The 25,807-nt window shown below is 35.4% G+C and overlaps 2 protein-coding genes across 4 annotated transcripts; one reads left to right on the top strand and one right to left on the bottom strand.

The window, feature by feature from the left end:
* The first annotated feature begins 652 nt into the window (after positions 1–652).
* Positions 653–7,506, top strand: LOC112711492 (uncharacterized). Of its 3 annotated transcripts, none has more exons than XM_072203397.1 (9): positions 653–925; positions 1,014–1,098; positions 1,179–1,220; positions 1,582–1,759; positions 1,940–1,992; positions 2,082–2,303; positions 2,561–2,607; positions 2,702–2,800; positions 7,153–7,506. In XM_072203397.1, the coding sequence occupies exons 1-8, from the start codon at positions 726–728 to the stop codon at positions 2,754–2,756; spliced, it is 882 nt and encodes a 293-aa protein (XP_072059498.1). In that variant the 5' UTR covers positions 653–725; the 3' UTR covers positions 2,757–2,800; positions 7,153–7,506. The 3 variants fall into 3 exon arrangements, with proteins under 3 accessions (XP_072059498.1, XP_072059497.1, XP_025619945.1); XM_072203396.1 differs by lacking the exon at positions 7,153–7,506 and adding an exon at positions 3,543–4,351; XM_025764160.3 differs by lacking the exon at positions 7,153–7,506 and having other exon boundaries at positions 2,702–3,159.
* Positions 3,692–5,415, bottom strand: LOC112711493 (probable CoA ligase CCL5). The gene is made up of 4 exons (XM_025764163.3): positions 4,386–5,415; positions 4,098–4,165; positions 3,919–4,021; positions 3,692–3,828 (listed from the first exon to the last, which is right to left on the bottom strand). The coding sequence occupies exons 1-4, from the start codon at positions 5,271–5,273 to the stop codon at positions 3,703–3,705; spliced, it is 1,185 nt and encodes a 394-aa protein (XP_025619948.2). The 5' UTR covers positions 5,274–5,415; the 3' UTR covers positions 3,692–3,702.
* Positions 7,507–25,807: the final 18,301 nt, after the last annotated feature.

Raw genomic sequence — 25,807 nt, 5'->3', positions numbered from 1 at the left:
CAAAACTCTTAAATTAATGAAGATGTCGTTCGAATGTAGATCTTTTTTATTTTGCATGCTCTCTTTAGTGCTAAGATATGTTGTTTCTTCTTATTTTAAATGCTAATTATTAATCTTTTAGTAAAAACGTGCTTTAATTTTTTTAAATATTCCTTAAATTTTCTATTCGGTTATATTTAAATTAATTTTATTTTTTATTATTTATAATTAATAATATAACTATAAGTAAACGCGTATAAATAAAAACATAAGAAATATTTGTGTCAATTATAGTATATTTATTAATATAATTATGATATTTATTAATATTATTTATCAATTTATACATATAGTATACAACGATCTTATGAATATAATAAACTAATAAATTATTTTTCGAAATAAAAAATATTGACGTCAACCGGAGCCTATAGCACTTAGTTTACCAATGTGTGAGTAAATGTTGGCTAATTTAATTTTTTCGATGCCCGAATTGTATTTATAAGAACATTTTTCTCAAGTTCACCCCACCAAGCCGGTTCCATCTCACCTCCCATCAGCTCCCACCAGCCCCTTTCAGCCAGCTGCAAACTGCAATATAGAACCAACACGTGTCATTATGTAGTGAAACAAATATGTATATCTGTATAAACTTTGATCTTTACACTAATGCGACCCTATATATATATATATGATAAAAACTCAAAAATGCGGGCTCAGGCTCAGCCGACGAACGAAAGTCTTGAATGCAAATGGAAACAGTACAATCACCACCTCCAACCTCTCCGCTGCCTCCATCAGCGGCGAGGCTGTGGAGGGTAGCCGCGCAGCGCAACCTTCGGAACCAGTGGTCACAGCTGGCCACTCTCCGGAAGGATTGGTCCTCCCTCTCCTCCCGCGCTCTCTCCCACGCCAATGAAGCCCTTAACTACCATCTCCATCAACAGTAACTAACTAACTATTCTCATCATACATTACATTACCATCCAATGGATGTGGTTATTCACTAATTCATGCTATGCTATGCTATGCAGGTACATGCCTCACAAGGCGTTAGGTGTTTTGACCGATATGCCCCTTATCAGAAGTCGTGCTTCTATCAAACTCCATAACCGTCAGGTGCTGTTTATGCTTACTTATTCTTGTGGTTAATTACTTTGCTTTCTGCTTCAAAGATAAAATTCTTTTGCTCGTTCTAGGTTCTTGCGACGCGCGAATTATTGGAATCGTATAAGGCCATGGTATGTGTTTCATCCATGTCCATGTGTTTCTGCTTCCAATTTAAGCTCATGATTTGTTTTACTTGCAAGTAGTGTTGTTGATCCTGACTGTTTATAATTATAATTTTATTTTTAGTGTTGTTTTTGAAAATATAGAGGAATGCATGATGATTTTGACAAGCTGCTATGACATACGGAACTTTTAATGATTTCTACAAAAGCGGAACATTTTTTCATTGGAAACCCATGGAAATTTGCAATCTAAAGAGTTGTTTTTCTTAAAAAGTAGCTGTCACATTCTCATACAGTCTATTAATCACTTCACGTTATTGCCTAATGATGATATTGAATGCATTTTCGTTTTAATTTCATGTAACTTTAGGTGGATATTTTGAGGAAAATGTTCGAGGCTAGCAGATTGTTCAGATGTTTTCTCAAAGGATCAATCAATAGTCCGCTATTGCAATTTTCGGAACGTTCTGAACAGAAGGGTGACAGCAGTGACACTGGAGATGGTGGTGGAATTCCAGTATATACATTTTTGTCAATCTCTTCTCATGGTATGACAGAGTCCAAGTCAACATCTTTCATGTTATATCATTTATACTGATGGGAAGTTCTTCAGAGACAATTTTTTTCCCACTTTTCTCCATTGGGTTGGGTAAGGATTGTATTACAATCCAATAAATATTTAGTTTCATGTAATTTACTGTAAAATAACAAGTTTTCAAATCTGGCAGAGAAGTATACCGAGGAACTGGTTCAGATGTTTAGCTTGGAACTGTGTATGAAGGTGAATTGCAATTTCCTATTTTATAATTGATTCCTCATTTTCTGCATTGTTCTGGTTTTGTTACTTTGGAAATCATTTTGAATATGCAGCGGTTCCTTGTTCTCGAATTTGTGTCACTTGGTTACGACACCTCACAAGTAAAGCAGTTGAGTTGGTCAACTGAGCTCTATGCTGGTGAATTCAAACATTTGAGTGGCTGCAATCTTTACTGTGAGGAGACACATGGTCCAGTTCTACCAAGGTCACGAGATGGGAAATCTGACATGTTTGCTTTAACATTTGACAACCAACTCTCCAGTGATGTCTTAGAGGTATTTATTTTAGAACTCTATATGCGCACTATTATAAGTTTTCATGTATTGCAAGTCACTAATTTTGGCATGCATTCCGCCTCACTCATGCATAAGGATGCTGTGTTAATTTTCATTTTTGTATTACTTAACAACTTTCGAAAGAATGCTTGTAGTAGCTTCATTGGAAGTATCCTAGGAAACAATGATCTTCTTTGCAACTTTGAATTTTAGTATCTTTCCTTTGTGAGATCAGCTAAATTTGTTCTGCATCACAGGTTTATTTAACTACATGGCGTGCAGAGCTGAACATTGACATTTTCAGGTAGGATTGCAGTGAAAATCAGATTAGAAATTTTTAAATGTGCATCTTCATTTCCCCACCTCACTCACCCTTTCCTTTTCTCGCCAACGAACAGGGTGAACGAGATATTTGAGATTGTTGGGGAGGAAATACATATCAAATTATGTTAGGCTGTGTTCTGGAAAAGACTAACTATAAAAAGCTCCCATGGATGGTAAGTGAAGTCTCAGCACTATATGATGCATATTTATTTTTTGCTCACGCTTATTGATTGGACCTTTGGGCATTCAAAGCGTGGAATCAGCCATTAATGCATTTATCAGGTAGGCTGTCTACGCTGCACCCTCTGGGTGCTGCCTTTCCCCGGATCTTGTTTAATGCTGGATGCTTGTGCACCAAACTGTCTATTTTTTCTCTTTTTCTTTTTAGCAGCCACCATTCCTATATGATTGTATTATAGTGATATTATCTCCATTACCGTTTTAATATTATGACTGTATTATAGGATAAGATAGGAAAATATTGTACATATCTTGGCGTCCATACAAAATGAAAAGTTAAAATTTCATAACATGCTTTCTGGTCAAAGAGGAGGAATTTATATAGGACTTGGAGTGGTTTTGTAGTGAAATTTTTTGCAGCTTTGGGAATAGGAGGTAAATTAGCCACAGCATATACAAACTAAATTCTTCCGTAGTTCTAATACTGCTAGTGCAAACAAAATCTCAAAAGGCAACACAGCCATACAAAGTTCATAGATGAACGATAAGATCTTAAGGACACGATTTATTTTGAGTAACAAAGTTAAATTCTTTGCTTCCTTGATTTATCTGGTTTCCTAGTAGATGAACAAGTTTAGAACTATCACAGCTATGCTTTCAAATTCCACAAAATCTGTATTACTCTAGGCTTGAAGAAACAACTTATGACAACTGATGACCCACCATGTGCACCAGGTAGAAAAGAAAGAAAAGGTAGAAAGGTAAACACCAAAAGGAGATGATCATTCCCCATGTTCCAATTGTAATAGGGTGACTTGTTTTGGGTTTTGAACTTCCTTCACCATCTGGAGACAACATAAACATTCCATAGCACTACCATATATGCCTGGGTTACTCATAACTTGGAGACAAGTTGTTGTCTGCTTAGAGAAACGAGGTCCTTGCGCAATATCTTGCCAGCTGCTGACCTTGGAATAGTTTCAATGAAACTCACCCTTCTCACTTTCTTATATGGAGCCACCTGAAAATTCTCAAATATTCAATGAGTAAAAGAAACATAAACAAATTAAGATGACCTCAGGAAAAGGAGGAGGCAGGAGCTAAGAGTGACCTGGCCTGCAACAAATTGAATGACTTGGTCTTCTGAGAGTTCAGAACCAGCTGCTCTCACAACATAGGCCATTGGTATCTGTCCAGTTGCTTCATCTTCAACCCTGCAACAGAACTTTTTCTCATGAGAAACTCAAAAGTTATGAAAATGAGAGTGAAGTTGTGCCGAGAGAAACACACGGTATAACAGCTGCATCAACAATAAGGGGATGGCTTAGCAATAAAGACTCCAGTTCTGCAGGAGCCACCTGACACAAAGTGACACATGAAAAGTATTAATGAAAACCAAACTTCTTTTTTTGAGTTCTTACTTCTCAAGCTCAATTTGATATCTTAGATATACAGCATCTTTCAATTCAGAAATTGAAAACTTAAAACTGTTATGGATATTATAATTCAAATTCGAATAGAAATTAAACTGTTATTATTGAAAATTGAGAACTATTATTATGATTTGGCTTTATGTACCTGATATCCATTGTGCTTGATCAGCTCCTTTATCCGTTCAACTATATAAACAAATCCACTTTCATCAATGTAACTGAGATCACCTGTCTTTAGCCAGCCATCTGAATCAACTGTTAGGGTTGTTGCCTCCGAATTTCCCAGATACTCTTTCATAATAGTAGTACTTTTCAGCCACAGCTCTCCTTTCTTTTGAGGAGGCAAAGGCTTTCCGGTATCAATGTCTACCACCTTTGCACAAAAGGTTGGAAGCAACTGGCCGCATGAGTCTGGCCGAGCTTTAGCATCCCTCTCTGACACAAGAAAGGTAGCTGCAGCTGAGCTTTCTGTTAGGCCATAACCTTGCCTTAGTTCAACCCATGGAAACATTTTTCTGAACTCCCGTGACACTTCCTTACTCAAAGGCGCAGCACCTGTACCCGTCCTTTGGAGGCTGGACAAGTCACAACCAGCTTTGCTTGCATATTTCACTAGTGCAAGGATCACTGGTGGCACTGCCGGTAAGTTATTAACTTTGTGCTTCTGAATAGCAAGAAGCATAGCTTGGAAGTCAAATTTCTGCATCACAATTATCTTAACACCAACACACAGCATTCCTAATCCAAAGAAAACCAGGCCGTAGACATGAAACATCGGAATGAAGGCCAAGAAGACATCATCTGAAGATGCACTTACATCAACAGACCAGAAGAGAAGTTTCAGTGTGGAAATGAGATTCTGGTGTGTCAAAACTACACCTTTACTTACCCCAGTAGTCCCTGAGGAGTAAAGTATAGCAGCAGGGTCTGATTGAACCACAGTAACCTGCGGCAACTCCAGAGAACAAGAGCAGCCTTCTATCAACTCTTCAACTGATAGCATTCCGCTGTTAGATGGACAATATGTGAGCATTGTAGGCACCCCAGTTGAGACAAATTTGTGTAGCTCCTCCGGTGCTGAGATGGCTAGTTTAGCACCTGAGTCGCGTACCTGCTTGGCGATTTCTGACTCGGTATTAAGAGGGTTGGCAGTGGTAAGAACTGCACCAATTGATAACACGGCTAGACATATGGTTGGGAACAGGATTGAGTTAGGGGATAGGAGAAACAGCACATCCCCTTTCCTAACCCCAAGTCCATGGAACAAGGCTGATGCGAGGGAGTATACCGATCTACGTACCTCGCCATAACTCAAACTCTTATCAGTTGCTGCATCAACGAATGCTATTCTTGCCTCTGCAAGGTCTCCTTGTGGGAACTGTGATAGCACGAGATGGGCAACATTGAGATCAGGCTTTGTTGGGATCTCATGCTTGGTGCCAAGTCTAACAAGAGAGCGGTAGATGCCAGTTCTCGAATCGTAGCCACTCCTGTTATTGAATGGTGGTAGAGACTCACTAGATTCGTCTTCGGCTGGCCAAATTTCCATTCCTGACATTGTTTCCTCAGGTTTGAAAGATGTTTTAACTGTTAAGCAAGTATAAGTCAATGATAATGTTGAGGTTAAAGTGTGTCAACCTTAAAAAACCTACTTATGAAAGGCTTTTCACCGTGAAGTACTAGAATACACATTGTTAACTATGTCAGCTGTAAGAAGGACAAGAGTAATAAGACAAATGTCTTTTTGTGTGGCCGGCCAGTGAGGCATGATCATGGGTTTAGTTTATAAAAGGGTATGAAATAGGGAAAAGATATATACCTGTTTTGATGCTCTTTGCCGAATCCAACAGAAATAATTGGAAAACGATGTTGTTGTTTTCCTCAAACACTCAACAGTAGGATATCAATACTTGATGGATACATATGTTGTCTACCTAAAAGCTGGATTCCATACAACAAGTGATGAGTATGAGTTGCATGTCCTATGTCAACAAAACTGAAACTTGCTTTCCATTGACATGATAATATGGTATGCTGGACATATAGAAAGCTCATATTTTATAATCTCAATTTCTTATCATCTTTCAAAACATAAAGGATAACATTGGAAACATCTAAAAATGTCTAGTAGAAAAAGACACCTTGAACTTAGTGCGGTTAATGTTGAAATTGGACAACTCTCGTAAATGTGTGGTACATTTGTGAGAAGGATTTGAGAGTGAAATGGAAGCAATTACCTCGTGCCTAAAGAACTTTGGCCGGTGACAATTTTTAAGTTTGAGTAAGGTGACAACTGACAAATAAGTCTCTGAAGATTTTGCGTTCGGACAAGTTAGATCCTGAAGAAAAAAAGTAACAATTAGATCCCCTATAAAATGAAACGTGGACACGTTACATTCTTTTGTTAGTAAGATTAACGGCGCCTCTGACGTGAACTGTTAATGTGATTGAGATGTCTGTTAAATGCCACATTGGAATAATTCTAAATGATGAGGACAAAGTGGTCCTTGAATGTTGTTTGATTTTAGCATGTCCCAAACCCTAATTGTCCAAAATCCTCAATTATTCACCCTAAAACAAAACCTTAGCACAACGCAGAATGAATAGCACCGGAAACTCTAGAAGCACGAGGCGCCAAAGGGAAAGGAATGAAGACAGCGGTTGGAATTATAGGGGTGGCTCAATACATGGAAGAGGCTTCAGCAATAAAATCGCTCCCAAGTGTAACTGTCAGCTATATGCAACAATATATAAGTCTGGAACAGTGGAGAATTCAGATAGGTTGTTCTTAGGGTGCCAAACTTTAAGATAATTGTTAATTCAATTTATTTTTATTTTTTGAATTTTGAGTGTTCTATTGAATTGAAATTTATATCTGTCATTCATGGTATGTTTTAAGGTTTTTATTACAGGATAATTTGTCATACTGCAAGTTCTTTAGATGGTTGGATGATGTTATTGGAGATGTGGAGGTTCAATGTTCTAAACAGGGAGTGGAAGATACATTAAGTGATTTGGAAGAGAGAATTATGAGATTGAAAATTGATTGTAGAAATTAAAAAACTCCAAACAAAATTACTGGTAGTAGATTTAGAAATGTTGTGTATTTTATGGCTAGTATTTTAATTGTAATTATTGTGAAAATGTGTGGAGCAAGGGTTCTGGATGAATCAAATTAGATAGTTGATGCATGAATGTAGTAGTATTTGTAATTGTATTATTATGAATGTAGTAATGAACAAGTATTTTTAAATCATTGTATGATCTATCATAGATGTTGATGTTAATGAATATGATGTTCACAATGATGAAATGAAAAAAAAAAACTCACAACCATAATAGCCATAAGAACATTGTTATATTATCTAAGCTTTCAAAAGATTGTTTTCAATTATAAGGGTTAATCCAAAAAGAGACTGAACACTTGAAGTGTGTGTTACTAAATCAAAAGAAAATCTACATGAAAACATTATTATAACTGTACAATATATTGTGCCTAATTTAAAACAGAATTGAAGTCCAAAGAAAGTCCGCACAAAATACTAAACAATCATATCCAAAATACTACAGTTTTATCCATTTAATACTTCAACTAAGGCTTAAATATAGGGGTGGGAATGAATTGAACATTCTTGAAGATGTTCCACTACTTGTTGCGGCCAAAATTTATGTAGAAATACCATCAGTTGAACTTGTTGTGGTGGGGTTTGGTTGTGGTGGAGCTTGTTCAGGCCTTGCAATTGATTGCTTTTTTCTGAATAAGGCTGGATTCAGTGACTTAGCTGCGGAGGATTTTGACTATACTTGAGTTGGAGTTCTAAATTGGTCAGTTGTTGTTGCAGGGGCCTAATATGTCCTTGAGCTTGGGTTGGAAGCCTGATTTGGTTCTGGACTAGAGCAGAAGGCCTAAATTGGGCTTGGACTTGTCTAGGAGGCCTGAATTGGGCTTGTGCTTGTCCAGGAGGCCTGAACCTTGTGAACTTTCTTGTCCTCCTTTTTCTCTCTTTTACAACATCATCCAATTGGCCCTACAATGTTCACATACAAATTCACTATGATCCACATCCATTTTATATTAAACAACCAAATGCAGTAGGAACAATATCCTCCACAAAGAACTTACAGTTACATTAGTGCCAGATCCATTGGTCATAATCGTATGTTGAATAGCATCATCAGAATTACTTACAACAGTTGTATTAGTGACAAATCCATTAGTCACAGACCCAATTGGTTTAACATTTTGACTAGTGATATTGGGGTTAGGATTTTCTGTTGGAACTAAATTTGGCTGAATAAATATCGATAAAACAATTGCTCCAATATCAGACTAAGCATCTAAATAATCGATTAACCATTTTAATAGAAGGACAATAAAACCCCTTAAAAATTAATAACAAGACATCTAAATTTCTAAACAAATACTAACAAACAACTAAAACCTGTTGAATTGTGTGAATATACAATTAACTCTGCTTGCATGTGGCTATGGGATGGATTCAAAAATGGTTTCTTGATATATGTGAGACAGGATCAACTTGACTACAATGAGGGCATGTCTCAATGCCTCGATAACATCGAGTGACAGCAACAACAATTGCTTACATCTATCACCAAATTGGATGAGACCCTTAATGACTTAAGGAAGGACCTCACCCAGGTTCATTCCTGGGTTGTTCCCAGTGGATGAAGCCGATATTAGAACCATTAACTTGTTGTATAGTTAGCTATTGTAATTCAATTGACTTTTTTCAGTTAAGACCGCATGATGATGTAATTTGACTTTTTACGTATTAATAATTATACATCCTGTTTAGGTTTTACAACCGTAGGTCATCAAATAATAGATATGTCGACTCTATTTTTGAGAAATTGTTAGGTTACTTAGCGCAGTTGGATTGAAACATAGGACTTAGGTTAAATGAGAACCTCGCCAGTATTTCACGTAACACATCTTAATTTCAAGCAAAACATATGTGCCCATCTCCACATATGCATAAACACTAGCTGAAAATTTAAACACGAAAAACCAAAATGAATTGATGAATAAATCATGATACATGAAGCCTGCAAGTGATATAAAACGAAAACTCCTACACTATAAATTAAGACATATAACTGAAGTAGATTTACTTTATCAGGGTAAATAAGGACTATAGGTCAGTTATTGTCGGGGAGGTCACCATGGGTAGCGTATGCACGGTCCAACAGGATTGCATCCCTTCTCTTGTTGTACTCTTCTTCAGGTGTAACATCTCTCAAGATATTGATGTCCCATGTGGCCTTGAAACGATTAAGCCTAATCATCATCTGATTATTCTCGTGCCTTATGACATTTACTGCCTTCTCCAGGTCTGGCCATGTTGAACGATTCAGTCCAAGAGAGCGCCTAACCGGTCTGCTGCACGAGTAGGCCCTCAGAGTTTCCACAAGTTCCAATCCTTCCTTATCCCTATACGCCCATTCCTTCCTCAAGGTTCTCAGGTTTCTTGTGGAGGTCCTGGCATTGGTACACATGTTGTAAACAAACATGCTAGATATGTCTAATGCCCAGTACCTCTCCATCAAGTCATACATTTTCATAGGTGTGTAGTTGATCTCAAGAGGAAGCATGAGATTGTAAAACCTATTAGGCCAAGAAATACTCATCCTTCCTGTTTATGAAGATTTTTGTAGGAATAGGTGAAAGAGACTTCTTCGATAGAGAGATCTTCCTTCAAATATTGGCCTAACAGACTCACAAGGACCACAAGAGGGCCTTACTTGCGGTCCGTCAGTTCTACATTTAGCAGTCGAACTCGTGGAGTTGTCACTCATCAGATGTTGCTGCAAATGTGACAGAAAGATTTGGTTTATGGATTCGACCACGGGCACGTGGTACACCCTTCAACCTACATAAGATGGAGAACGACACGTGAAGCAAGGGGTGATATTTGGGAAAGGGAGAAAGTGAGAAATTTCTCGCATGCCACGGTCCGTGATTCTGACCCTACACAACGGATATGTGAAATTTTAAAATGTTACATGAATTCGGTCATTTTTGTAACATAGAACTTGTTAGAGTTGCACAAATAGCAAAAGGAAACACAACAGCCGAGGGAATAAAAACCCAGATTATAACTGCTAAAGAAAACACACTATTTCAACACATGATGACCGATGGAAAGAGATTCCGAGTTGCTGGTTTCTGCCTGAAAGATAGTGAGAATCAACATAGCTCACTATAAAGAATCCTATAGTATAGAACTTGCTATAGATGGATAGAACATGTTGTAATAAGTGGACACATGTTCCAAAAGAAAGAAGGAAGATATCATGAAGATATTCACCTTCACACGTCTCCGCCTTATACAGGAATATCTACTTATGTCTAAAGGTATGTCCATGGTGATAATTCATGAATATTTTAACCGATGTTCAACACCCGATTTGACCGAGGTGCAACTTCCAACGAAATTTTAAGCGTTGTCCTTCCACCGACAAGACAACAACTTGTATAGGGTTTTCCTTTCAACTCTACCAGTGAATCTCAAGAATATTCCTAAGCTTATTTTCGTGCATGCTTGAGATTTTATTCTCCCATCATGATTTTATTCGTCTTGGAAATTACAAGCAACAGTCCAGCTAGATATGTTATGGGAATTACATAGAAATAATGGTGAAAAAGAACAGGGAAAGATATATCAGCTTATATAAAACTCGCTTCATCATCAAAGTGGATTTGAACTCCAACAGCTGAATCACTTTCACGACGATACTATGAGTGCTACCCATGTATCCCTAAGCCTTACCACGACCAAGCATTCTTTCGGGACGGCTATATCAACATGCTGGACCGGGTGTATTGGCAATATGAGACCATCATGCCTAAGGAGCTTGAGAAGGAGGCTATAAGGCATGAATATGAGTTCCATGTGAAAAAGCAATATGATCTCAAAAGAGACCTATAGAGGCTTGGTGGGGCTATGCCAAACTTGAAGGATGTTATTCATTACTACCGCTGGAATGACTACGACTATGGAGTCTCCCTCCTAAGAATTAGTAAGGAGAACAACAAAATAGCTATGCGTATAGGTAGATTAGCCATCAGGGAAGCCTGCATGAAATGGGCAGAGGTGAACCAAGTAGAAGTAATAGCAAATGATGAAGACAAATTCATTGGCAATAAAGACTACCTATCGAACCTTGAGGATGATGACAGCGATGACGAGTAGAACGTATATGACCGTGATCCAAACAAATCTGCTTCCACTAGCTATGACTTTGCACCACATTCTACTGTCTTCCAACCATGATACTATCCCTGGTTTTACTATTAATGCTTAGTTTATGTTATTTTCTCTTATGCTTAGGTTATCTATATGTGGTACTCCATCATGCTTGGTTTATGTGCCACTAATGCTTAGTTTATGTGAATGTGTAAAGCATAGTGTAAGTGTACTTGATGCTTATCTTTATTACCTTGATGCTTATGTTTCCTTTGTTTATTCATTGTAGTAACGTTGTCTAAGTAACGAATTCATATGCTCAAACCTCATGTGTCCCATGATACCAATCAACAACAGTCGTTACAGATTGTCACACGGGTTGTGGAGAGAACAACGGGATATTAGATCAATCACGATCCTCACCCATGGGCCGCATTATTTGACTAGCTGTGCCCGTGGACATGCATAGAGGCAAGAGTATCTGGCTTGGCCCAATAATGACACAGATGATTATAGGCGTCTATTACATGGGTAATGGGATGTGGCTACTAAATTCTAAAAAGACCATAGAACGTTTAAACTTGTCACACAAAGTGAATGAAAATGTTACAAGACTGGTCAGCTTATGGTTCTGGTGCTGCTTAAAATATTTATCATGCTGTTATGATATGTTTAACATCTGGTGACTTTATTTTTCAATTGGACACATAGAATAGAATATATAATTATATCAAGCTGATCTCATTAACAAATTTAGAAACATGAACACGGAATCGTTTAGGTAAAGCAACAGGATTTTCTGAAGTAAGTTACAAGAATATTGCCAAAAGAACATGTCATTTTAAACTGGTACTAAGCATAACAACTGTTAACACAACCCGAGTGCCTAAGTTCAATAAAATGAAAAAAATTCTCAAATACACAAAACAATCGGCTATGCACAAGACCAAGAACTCCAACACCACTACCACAAACATAAATCAAGTCCACGACATGGGTTCAACAACAGGATGTGATTGCGTTGTGTCAACCATATAAAAAAAGGAAGCATATAGACAGCACAACGTCCACTAGTCCAGCGAGTCACGATTTAAAATGAAACAAATCCAATGAGTCTAAAACTGAAACTGTTGATGCCCTCTGGATAGTCTCAATGGTTGAACTATGTAGAGAAAAATCAGTTAGATAAGAACTTGAAATGTCGGTTGATTGAAGCAATAACACACAATTATTTCCTGTACAATTTGAGCCTGGCCACGCATCTGCTATAGTTTGCTAGGTCCCTCTTAACTAAAGTTCCAAACATACATGCATAACAAGAAAATAAGAATAGTAAATAAGTAGTCTAGCACAACAAGAATGAAGGATCAATAGTAATAAAAAATTTGTCACAACAATATCGGCGGCAGGGGCAGCGTCTTATGTAAAGTTCAACGATGTTTATCGTCAACACAAATTACATTCTTTCAACATGAGCACTCTATTAAAGAGGTTTAAAAATTAAAATACATTACAGTGCCACAAATAACGACGAGTCACTATAAACGTATACATCCGCTTAGTAACCCATCGGTATGTTCGGTTCTAAAAACCCATTAGACAATAAGTGAGATTGATGCATTAAAGCACACCGTAACGGCTATGTTCCCCTCTTCTTGGTCGGCTATGACCTCCACGAATGATTCAAACACGACGTTGTTGCAGGGAGCACCGAATTCGCCTTGGTTTGGACCACACTGAAATAATTAAAGTTATTGCCAGTTACTATACTAGCCAAAACATCTATACAATTGAGTCAAAAACTTCAATAACAAGTTACCTGCTTGACGTCCATTGCCGATATATTTTTCCATCACTTCCCGATTGTTACGCCCTAATTTTCGGAATTGGAGTCCACACACGTTTTTAGTGAATGCTTCTTGCATTTTGCATAATCACAATTGAAAGTTAAAACCTTTATATTCTGGGGGGGGGGGGGGCTTTTGTTTAACCCTTATAGGACTACGGATGCTGAGATTGGCATCTGTTTCAACTCTACCACACTCGCTTATTCCTTTTTCACCATGATTAAAGGATACACCGCAGTCGCTGTAAGAAATATTTTGGGGAAGACCGACACAGAACTCCTTGAGCGAGTTGTACAAGAGGTCGTTGTACTGCTCAGAGTGTACAACTGCTTTTGTAACCTTGCTAAAATGGTCCCGAAGGCAGTCATAACACTTCACGTGCGGCTGTCTATAGTCCACCATGTAACAACTCGTTATGGTGGATGCCTTTTGAAAATTCTCTTGCTCCAACTTGGAAGTAAATACCGATTAGAGACAGCCAAAACTCTTTCCTGTTGAAGCACATCCAGTGAATAACAGCGTATAATGCCCTTGAACTCAAATAGCAAGTAATCAAACCCTACATACCCCCCGTCCTTCTCAAACCTGATCAGGTGCCTCACTTTTCGTCGTCGGCCTGCTATCTTCACATCATGGACCACCTCATAGACTTGGTTATCTCTTCATCCTGGATCAACAAAATGCAGTTCATCTTCTCTTGAAATTCATGCTACACCTTCTGAAAAATGTCATTGGTGTATTTGAATTGAAATTGCACTTTAATCTCGCTGTTGGAGCAACACAGCACAACTTTGTTCAAAGATTCAAAATCCTTGGCAGCCTTCTTTTTCACCCTAGACATTAGAGCATTATTGTACTGGGTTATAAATTCAGCCAATGTTGCTTGAGGGTTTAGATACTTACCGAACAAAAAATGGATGCTCTCGCTTCTCTGAGTGCATGTGGATGATATTCCAACCCAGAAGCCACCCTTCAAATAGACTAGAACCCAACATCTGCCATTATTCCATAGCCCTTGCAACCATTTGTTATCCTCGAGACAGTAGGCGTTCACAAAATCAGTCCAATTGTCTTCAAATTCTTTTATAGTTAAATTTTGGTGGACTACTTCATTTATTGTAACCTGAATATCTTCGTAACAACCATATCCTTTCAACTTTTCACGAACCTTCTTTATTATATGCCACAAGCACCTCCTATGCCTAGTATGTGGCAGGACCTTCCTAATAGTAGCTCTCATAAAGGAACATTGGTCAGTTACAATAGCTACTGGCAGCTATTTGGACATACAATTCACCCAGGAATTAAACAACTAAACAAATGAATCCTCCTTTTCGGAGTTAAGTAACCCACATCCAATAAGTATAGATTGTCCGTGATGGTTAACTCCGACAAAAACAGCAAATGGCATGTTGTACTTGTTTGTTAGGTATGTCGTATCAAAGATAACAACATCGCCAAAGTACTCATACGCGGCAATGCTCCGAAGATCAACAAAAAGTATCCGAATAATTCAACATTCTTCATCATAATCAACATCATAGTAAAAACAGTTGTCTGACTCCTTCATCAGTTTGAAATAGTCTATCACCGCTTTACTATCACCTCTTTTCCAAATTGATCTCCTATCCAAATCAATGAAATCCTCACATCTTTTTCCCAAAAACTAAGGCTATCAGGTCTGCCAACATGATTAAGCAGCTTTTGAAATGTTTTATATACTCAAATGTCGGCTTGAGAATCAATTTGGCAAGTCCTGTTAACCTACATAGAAATAACATTATTTCTCCTCAATAACCTCGAATTAGTGCAGCTCAGATCGTGATAGTGTTCGGGTTCAACTATCCTAACAATCCAACTACCGTCGACATCAGAAAAGGCAATCATCTTGGCTTTGCACCCTGTAGGTCCTTTTGGATAGGTCTTCCTCGTTTCATCAACATTTGATTCGGCTCTTCCCTTCTAGTTGCAGATAAGCATAACATAGTATACAACCCCATCGGCATTTTTTTCAAACTCCTATTCCTCCAGTCAAAGCCAACTCTTCTTACATAGGTGTTGTAAAATTGGATTACTCCATCCATAGACTCAAATTCCATGCCAAAAATGGGAACATCATCACCAAAAGTTTTCTGGAAGAAAATCACAAAGGGATAGAGAAAGTTAACATCTAACTACAAATGCCTAACCAACAATACAAACAGGATTAGACAAAATGCATGGAATCAAATAAATACACATAAATGCAACCAAAAGAATATACGTCAAAAACCAATTGACTACTTTGCAAAATAACCATGTTCTGGTCCAGGTAATAACTGAAAACTCTACCTCCAAACTAGCCATTGATTAATAACTTACAAAAATATTTCAACGCCACTATATTGGTTGCAACTACCCTAAGCAATTTCCACCACCAATTTCTTAATTGGGTTTACAAAATATTGAAACTAAAAAAATAACTCTAATCTTTCACACAGGCCAAGTCACAGTCCTCTCCCGTCTGATCTCTTACACGGGGCGTATGACAATCCTCTAACCTATCACACGAATTGCGTGACAGCCATTTGATGTCTTGCATGGGACGTGTCAAAGCAAGCCACTTTCTCACATGGGTCGTGTGATAACCATCTAACCTCTCGTACGAGTCGTGTCAAAGAGAACTGCTTTCTCACATGGGTCATGTGAAAGCCCACAGAACCCCCCAGGTGTCCTATCAAACAAAACTAACATCAAATACGAATAAAATTGATGCAACCCTAAATCAAACACGAATTGAATTGATGAAAGCCAAATATTGGCTGTGTAAAACTGGCTCATGTTTCTCCCACTAAATCCGTTAACAATCAAATTGAAACTCTAAAATTGTCAAAATTACAAGTTTTGATATAATCATTCAATCAAATCTCAAATCTCAAAATTGATTTCAGCCAGGTAAAACAACCAGTAGCATAAAATAGCAGAGGGTCGAAGACTACATACCTCAAAGGAAGTAACATAATCGCCAAAGGAGTCAACTATCACACTGCAAGTTCGTTGTGGTGTTGAGAAGGATAAACAATGCACAAAGCTTTACATTTCGTAGAGAAGAAAAAAAAGATATATTCTTTAGGGACAAATCAAGCGGACAGAATTTAAGTTTTGGGGAGAAACGAGTCGAGAGAAAGGTGAGAGAGATCAGATGTGAGCGCGTCAGAATGGAAGTGAGAGAGATCAGATGTGAGTGCGTCAGAAATGAAAATAATCCATCAAGGATAATTCTGTAAAACAACAATCAGAATTCACTACGTATTCGTAGTTGGCAGTTGCCAACTACGTTTCCGATGGTGAAATAGCACAGCTTATTTTTATACTTTTTGGTATTGTAAGACTTGTTAAATTGAAATTTGGCTCTATTTTGACTCATCATTCATCAACAAACAAATATAGCTGATGACAAACCCCGTTTACTTGACAAAAAAAAGGTTCATGACCAAAATCAAATATAATTTAGGATTTTTGTTAAAGTACTATTTTGATCTTCAACGTTTAAGCCAAATCCTAATTTAGTCTCTAATATTTCAAACGTCTTATTTCTGTCCCAAAAAGTTTCAAACAAGTTCAATGTTGTCATATGTTAAATTTGATATGAATAGTTAACGAAGCGAGTGACATAAATATTAATAATGTTACTAGTTAAGTCATATCTTCTTCCATATATTAGAAAAACATAACCAAAACTTTTTCTTAACATTTCTTCTCTTCAATTTTCTTCATATACAAAATCCTAAATTCTAGCAATCAGCGACGGATCCAGAAAATTTTGATTGTGGGGCAAAATATATATATTATAATAATAATTTTTATAATAAAAATATTATGTGTACATAAAAATCAGTTATCAAATTATTCATTAATCATTATATATTTGTATATAAATACTTGTATTTTTTAATTTATTTTTAATGTATATTTTTTATTTTAATATGTATACATACATTAGTTATTTTCTATGTATATATAATGTAATTATTCTTTAAAATATTTAATTTATAAATTAAACACTAAAATAGCAATTTAAATAATAACATATAATTTAGAATTTTATTATTTAAGTTTCATATTTAAAAAAAAATTGAATAATATTTTTCTTAACAATATAATCGAAATATCTCTTGGAATAATGCTACATATTTAAGTTTTTTTGTTAACCAAGTCCAACCAAGTTAGTCTAAAATAACAAAAATCAGTTATGACTAGTATTATTCTAAATCTTATTGTTTAATTTGATTAGACTTAGTTCATAAAAAGACTTGGATGTGTAGTATTACTCTTATATATATAAATTTACTTCTCATACAATTAGAAACCAATTCTTGTTGAGATTCATAGTTAAGAAAGTTCATTCCATTAATGATGTTGTTACAGAAAAAATTAAAAATAATATAAAAAAAGATAAATAATATTATTTCGAGTCGACTTTAAAAAAAAAACACAAATTTCATTTAAATTGAGAATTGATTATTTTAATGACATCTAATAATAAAATTCTTGAATTGACTATAAAATATCAAAAATTGAATAGAAAATGATTGTGGGGTCAAATTCAGTAATTTAGTGGAGACAAATAAATATTATTATCGTATACTACTCAAAAAATTTTCAAATTGTAGTGGGGACACTTGCCCCCACAATCACATACGTACCTCCATCCCTGCTAGCAATCAATTATCAATTCTCCAAAATTAAAGGAAAAATTTTTATATTGGTGATCGTTAGTAGTTCGATTTTACTTACATACTGAAATCGAATGCTTTTGACTCTTCAATATGCCAACTGTTTGTAACAAATTTAATAGTATGACAACATTAAACCTGCTTGAAATTTTTTTTTTTTGGATTAAATCGGACATTTGAAAGTTTTTTAAATTAAAATAGGACGTTTTAAATGTTAGGGACCAAATTAGGATTCGACCCAAACATTAGTGACCAAAATAATACTTTATCCTTAATATTTTTAAACAAAAAGAACCTGAGGAATAAATGAATATAGACACTCCATAATATTTGTTTCCATCCTAATGCATATCAAATATCAATAAGGAGTTTGGACTTGAACCAATTTAGGTTGGTGAAGTGGTAAGCTCATTCGTCTATATAAGTATTATATTAGGGATTTAAGTTTCACCTTGTGTATGTAGTAATTTATTGACTAGTGACAAACTGTTATATTGAGCTCAAATCTACGACGAATTAATGCTTAATCTCTCGGGTTAGGAGAGCCCGTTAAAAAAAAAAAAAAAGAAAACAAAGTTTGGACTTGGCCTTGGCCTTCCTAAGAATATATTGGTATAGGGGTAGTTCAGGGGAATTCTTAGTTGATGTTGGGCCAATCTAAACTAGTCTCTGGTTTTTTACAACTAACCTAATGACCAAAAAAAAGAAAAAGGCCTACTCAAAAGTGTATTCAGCCTTGAGTCCAGAAAAAAGAAAAAGAAAAAAGATATTTAGCCTAAAACTCTGGTTTTATTTCTTTTCATTTTCCTTTCCTCGAATCATACTGGACTTGCGAGTATTATTGAATTACCTTTGACCTGCTACTTATAAAATGTTAAATCCTTGAAATTATTCATTCTTATTTTACTGATGTCACTTTTATTTGTAATATATTCAAGTAAAAATATAATTAAAAAATAAATAAAAGTAATATAATCAAAATAAAATAACAATATTCACTCTATTAATATTAGAATATAAATATTTTTGCATGATATATATGCTTTGCAAACCCTCTTTACAAAGTACAAACCCTTAATAGCAATCTCGCGATCCTTCATTATTCAAATAATAAATAAATAAATAATAAATCTCACCATCCTTATATTATATACATGTGTGAGGTTTTTAGGGTCTGGACAATTTATCCCGCTGACCAGAATGGAATATGTATGTCAATCAATTCATGAATAATTGCATGGCTACAATTAACAGCAAAATATAGACAAAGTAGTAATGGTCCAAAAATCCTTAAAAGAGAGGATTAAGGATATGAAAATGGCGTGGACAAAACATTGCCACAGTTAGTCCCCATATACTATGGAAAATACTTAGCTTACAATTTTTCAAACTACAGAAAACAACAAAGGGCATAAATGCCTTTGCAAGTCCCAATCAATTTCTATTGGACCACCACTTATAATATAATAACTTGTTCTCTCTTCAAATTGTTCTGTTATTCATCTTCACCAATCACAAATTACACAGAAAATGGATTTGACATGTGCGAAATTCTAGGACATTCCATTTACATAAATCTAATCATGGAAATCATAAGTTTTAGAAGTTAATTACTATCTATCTATGAGAGTAATTTACAATGAAAGAAGTTAAATGATATTCATGTTATTTACCAAAATACGTGTGTGTCTATATATAAAAAAATATAAGCAAAATACAAGGGATTAGACACTAATTAATTTTAATATAGATTCAAATTTAGTGTAATAAATTTCACACTGAAAATGCCGTCAAAAATGCTATTTTTGTTGTGATAAGGTTATAACGTGGATGTTCATTCATTGTGGGAGGTTTACACTTTTTAAAGTGAATGGTATTAAAGAAGTTTTGAAAAAACAAGCATGTAACCTCTATAAATAGTGAAATGTATTTTCACTTTTGTACAAGCAATAAAAACAATAGTTTCTCTCTTATACTATTCTTTCTCTTTCATATTATTCTCTTTATTATATACTTTAATATTATTAAATATATTAATTATATCTACTATATTGATATAGTAATTCTAGTGAATATTACTACTTGAGTTACCTAATTATATTTCCATATTTTATATTTGTTATTTCTTTCTTATTTATTTAGTTATTCTACAACACGTTATTAGCACGAGACTCTGATTAAATTTTTAAGGAAGACTCAGGTAACAAATTTTCATTATGTCGAAACTCTCTTGAATTCAATGCTCTTGATATATCTGGAAACAATTATTTATCATGGATACTAGATGCTGAAATTAATCTTGATTCAATAGATCTTGGAGATACCATTAAGGCTGAAAATAATGCATCCCAAAAGGATAAAGCCAAGGTCATGATTTTCCTTCGTCGTCATCTTGACGAAGGATTGAAAAATGAATACCTCACATTAAAAGATCCTGCAGATCTTTGGAAAGACCTTGAAGAAAGGTATAATAATCAGAAAACGGTGATACTTCCTCAAGCTCGATATGAATGGACGCAGTTGCGTTTACAAGATTTTAAATCTATAAATGAACATAATTCTGCAATGTTTCGAATCACCTCACGAATGAAATTATGTGGGGAAAAGATAACTGACCATGATATGTTGGAGAAAACTTTCTCAACCTTCCATGCCTCGAATGTGCTCCTACAGCAGCAGTATCGAGAAAAATGATTTAAAAAATATTCTGAGTTAATTTCTTGCCTTCTTGTTGCTGAACGCAACAATGAGTTGCTCTTAAAAAATCATGAAGCGTGCCCAGCTGGCGCCGCCCATTTTCTGAAGTAAATGCGACAAATTACCCCAGAAGAGGTAAATGGCAAGGTTTTAATAACAAGAAAAATTATGGAAGGAAAAAGAATTATATTCAAAAGAGAGGATCTCACCAGAAGTGGGATAAAGAAAGAAATATTGGGCAGAATAAATCAACAGAGGATAAGTATTTCCGTTGTGGTGGAAAGGGTCATTGGTCACGTACCTGTCGTACTCCAAGGCACCTAGTCGATCTTTACCAAGAATTTTTGAAAAATGATGACAAAGGAAAAGAAACAAATTTTGTTTTAAATGATGCTAAAAATTCCACCACTCATTATGATGTATCTGATTTCTTTGAGAATCCTGAAGGAAATATTGGTAATTTGATCAATGATGGAATAGTTTAAAATGTAAGATTGTTATGTATCCATGTAAATAAATAATGTAAAGAATTTATTGTTAAGTTTTATTTTCTATGTATTTAAGTTTCAAATGTGATGTATATAAATAATGAAAAATATTAATGTTTATGAATTTTAAAATTATTAAATGTGTCATATTTTAAAATAAAATTTTAGTATATGACATCATTTTTATGTACAGTATTTTTTAGAAAAATAATTCCAATCAAATATTCAATTTAACTGTACATACTACTCATTTTATTATTATTTGTCTTTGAAGAGAATGGCAAAGATATGTAATGACGATGTATGCCTTGCGGAGAGTGCAAGTTTGCACACTATTCTCAAAAGTGATATATATTTTACCCATCTTGTGCCAAAAGAGGAATGTGTTAATACTATTATTGGCTCAGGCAATGAGATTGAAGGCTCCGGAAGAGCTATAATTTTGTTTCCCGGAGGAACAAAATTCATAATAAATAATACACTGTTGTCTACCAAGTCTCGAAGAAACTTGTTGAGCTTTAAAGATATTCGCCGAAATGGATATCATATTGAGACTATGAATGAGGGGAGTCATGAGTACTTATGTATCACAACTTATAATTCAAATAAAAATGTTATATTAGAAAAGTCCATCACTTTCATCTGGGTTGTATTATACCAAGATTAGTGCAATTGAATCACATGCCACTGTAAACTAGAAGTTTACTAGCCCAAATGAATTTATAACTTGGCACGACCGGTTGGGTCATCCGGAAACAACCATAATGCGGAGAATTATTGAAAACTCCCATGGACATTCACTAAAGAACCAGAAGATTCTTAAAACTAGTGAATTTTGTTGTGCTGCATGTTTTCAAGGGAAGTTAATTTTAAGGCCATCACTAGTAAAGATTGGATTTGAGTCCCTAAATTCCTAGAAAGGATTCAAGGTGATATATGTGGACCTATTCATCCACCATGTGGATCTTTTAGATATTTTATGGTCCTAATAGACGCATCTTCGAGATGGTCACATGTGTGCTTATTATCTTCTCGCAACCTGGCGTTTGCGAGATTATTTGCCCAACTTATTCGATTAAAAGCACAATTTTCAGAAAATTCAATCAAAGCAATTCGTCTTGATAATGCTGGTGAATTTATTTCCCAAGCTTTTGATGCTTATTGTATGGCTAATGGAATAAGTGTTGAACATCCAGTAGCTTATGTTCACTCACAAAATGGGTTAACAAAATCACTTATTAAACACCTCAAATTAATTGCTAGACCCTTATTTATGAGAACGAATCTCCCAACCTCGGTTTGGGGGTATGCTATTTTACATGCCGCATCACTTATTTGTTTGAGGCCAACGAGTTACCATCAATTTTCTCCTATGCAATTAGCATTTAGCCAGCAGCCAAATATTTTCCATTTAAGAATATTTGGGTGTGCGATATATGTTCCCATTGCACCACCTAATCGCACCAAAATGGGATCCCAAAAAAAATTGGGGATATATATTGGATATGATTCTCCCTCCATAGTGAGGTATCTTGAGATACAAACTGGAGATGTATTTAAATCCCGATTTGCGGATTGTCATTTTGATGAATCAAAATTTCTAACATTAGGGGGAGAGAATAAGTTTCCTAAAAAGGAACTTAATTGGAATGCATCATCCTTAATGTATTTAGATCCTCGATTAAGGCAATGTGAACTAGAAGTTCAAAAGATTATACATTTACAAAGAATAGCAAATGAATTGCCTAATGCATTTTCTGATACAAAGAGGATAACCAAGTCGTATATACAAGCAAAAAATGCCCCAATTCGAATTGATGTCCCAGTTGGACAAATTGCCACCGAAGCAAATACACGCCAGAAGCGTGGTAGGCCTGTCGGTTCCAAAGACAAAAATTCTCGAAAGAGAAAAGAGGTAAATATTATTCCTGTTGAAAAAGACATAGTAGAGACACCTGCAGTTGTCTGAAATTCTGATATAGTTTTAACGCCAGAAGACGTTCAGGTACCTGAAAATTGTGAAAATGACGAGATCACGATAAATTATGTCTTTGCAGGAAAAAAATGGGACCGAAATAAGACAATTGTCAATGAAATATTTGCATATAATGTGGCATTAAATATCATGTATGCAAATAAGGATCTTGAGCCAAGATCAGTCGAAGAATGTCGACAAAAAAATGATTGGCCAAAATGGGAAGAAGCCATGAAGGCTGAATTAGGCTCACTTGCAAAATATGAAGTCTTTAGACCTGTAGTCCGTACACCAGAAGATGTAAAACCTGTTGGATACCGATGGGTATTTGTGAGAAAATGAAATGAGAAAAATGAAGTTGTGCACTATAAAGCCCGACTTGTAGCACAAGGTTTTTCACAAAGGCTCAGTATAGATTATGAAGAAATGTATTCCCCTGTAGTGGATGCGATAATATTGCGTTATTTGGTCAGTTTATCTGCATATCATAAACTGCATATGCATTTAATGGATGTGGTAACAGCCTATTTATACAGCTCATTAGATCGGGATATCTATATGAATGTCCCTGAAGGACTAAAGATATCTAAACCATCCAAGGAATATTCACAATGGTTATACTCAGTCAAATTGCAGAGATCTTTATATGGTCTGAAGCAATCTGGACGAATGTGGTATAATCGTCTTACTAAGTATCTGGCCAAAAATGGATTCAAGAATGATGATATCTGTCCATGTGTTTTCATAAAGAAAACTGCATCTGGATTCATTATAATTGCTGTGTACGTTGATGATTTAAATATCATTGGAACTCTTGGAGAGATTCCAATAATTATAAAAACTCTAAAAGAAGAGTTTGAGATGAAAGATCTTGAAAAGACTAAATTTTGCCTCGGTTTGCAGATCGAGCATACAAAAGGCGGGATCTTTATTCATCAAACAACATACACAGAAAAGATCTTGAAGAGATTTTATACGGATAAGTCACATACATTAAGTACCCCAATGATCGTAAGATCTTTAAATGTGGAAAATGATCAATTTCGTCCTAAAGAAAAAAATGAAGATATCATTGGTCCTGAAGTACCATATCTTAGTGCCATTGGAGCGCTAATGTATCTTGCTAATAATACGCGACCTGACATATCATTCGCGGTGAATTTACTAGTAAGGTATAGTTCTTCTCCAACCAGAAGACATTGGAGTGGAATCAATCAAATCTTTCGATATCTTCATGGAACGGTTGATATGGGATTGTTTTATCCCTATGGATCCAAGTCACAATTAGTTGGCTATGCAGATGCTGAATACTTGTCTGATCCACAAAAAAAGAGATCTCAAACAGGATACCTGTTCACATATGGTGGAACAGCTATATCATGGAAGTCCACGAAACAGACAATAGCAGCAACCTCCTCTAATCATGCTGAAATACTAGCGATTCACGAAACTAGTCGCAAGTATTTTTGGCTGAGGATTCTGATTCAATATATTCTGTCATCATGTGGACTGATTGATCATAAGATAGCTCCAACTGTCCTGTTTGAAGATAATACAGCTGCATTGCTCAACTTAAAGGCGGATACATCAAAGGTGATAGAACAAAGCATATTTCTCCCAAATTCTTCTTCACTCATAATCTTCAAAATCAATGGACAATTGATATCCAACAGATCCGCTCATGTGACAATCTGGCATATTTATTCACAAAGTTACTCCCAAAATCTCCCTTTGAAAGATTGGTACATGAGATTGGGATGCGCCGATTTCGAGACATTAAGTGATGTCGACAAGAGGGGGAGACTGTACTCTTTTTTCCTTGGTCAGGTTTTTTTTTCCATTAGATTTTTCTTGACAAGGTTTTTAATGAGGCAGTCTCTATCACAAAGGATTTTGTACTCTTTTTCCTTCACTAAAGTTTTTTCCCATTGGGTTTTTCTTTAATAAAGTTTTAACGAGGCATAATCCTGAATGATCATCCAAGGGGGAGTGTTGTGATAAGGTTATAACGTGGATGTCCATTCATTGTGGGCGGTTCACACTCTCTAAAGTGAATGGTATTAAAGAGGTTTTGAAAAAGCAAGCATATAACCTCTACTATAAATAGTGAAATGTAGTTTCACTTTCGTACAAGCAATAAAAACAATAGTCTCTCTTATACTATTCTTTCTCTTTCATACTATTCTCTTTATTATATACTTTAATATTATTAAATATATTAATTATATCTACTATATTGATATAATAATTCTAGTAAATATTACTATTTGAGTTACCTAATTATATTTCCATATTTTATATTTGTTATTTTTTTCTTATTTATTTAGTTATTCTACAATAATTTTCAGTCAAAGATGTAGATTTTCACCACCTAAAAAAATTGAGTATTTGTGTCTGTAAATCTTTGCAATATGCGAAAATTATGAAGCATGCACACACGTCCATTATATACAGGAGTTGGTAAATTTGCGTGTAACGAGAGAGTACATAAATATAAAGAGGAGGAGAGGCTTTAGATGGAAATTAGGTATGTTTGAGAAGTATTTATGATAGAGGAAAAACTTTTAAGTGTTTGAATATTTTATCAAAGAACTCTTTTTTTTTTTTTGAGAGAGTGCTTTTTGTGTTTATTAAAAT

Source organism: Arachis hypogaea, chromosome 9, assembly GCF_003086295.3.
Source record: "Arachis hypogaea cultivar Tifrunner chromosome 9, arahy.Tifrunner.gnm2.J5K5, whole genome shotgun sequence".
NCBI classification, from domain to species: Eukaryota; Viridiplantae; Streptophyta; class Magnoliopsida; order Fabales; family Fabaceae; genus Arachis; species Arachis hypogaea.
This window is presented reverse-complemented; position numbering and strand designations above follow the sequence as displayed.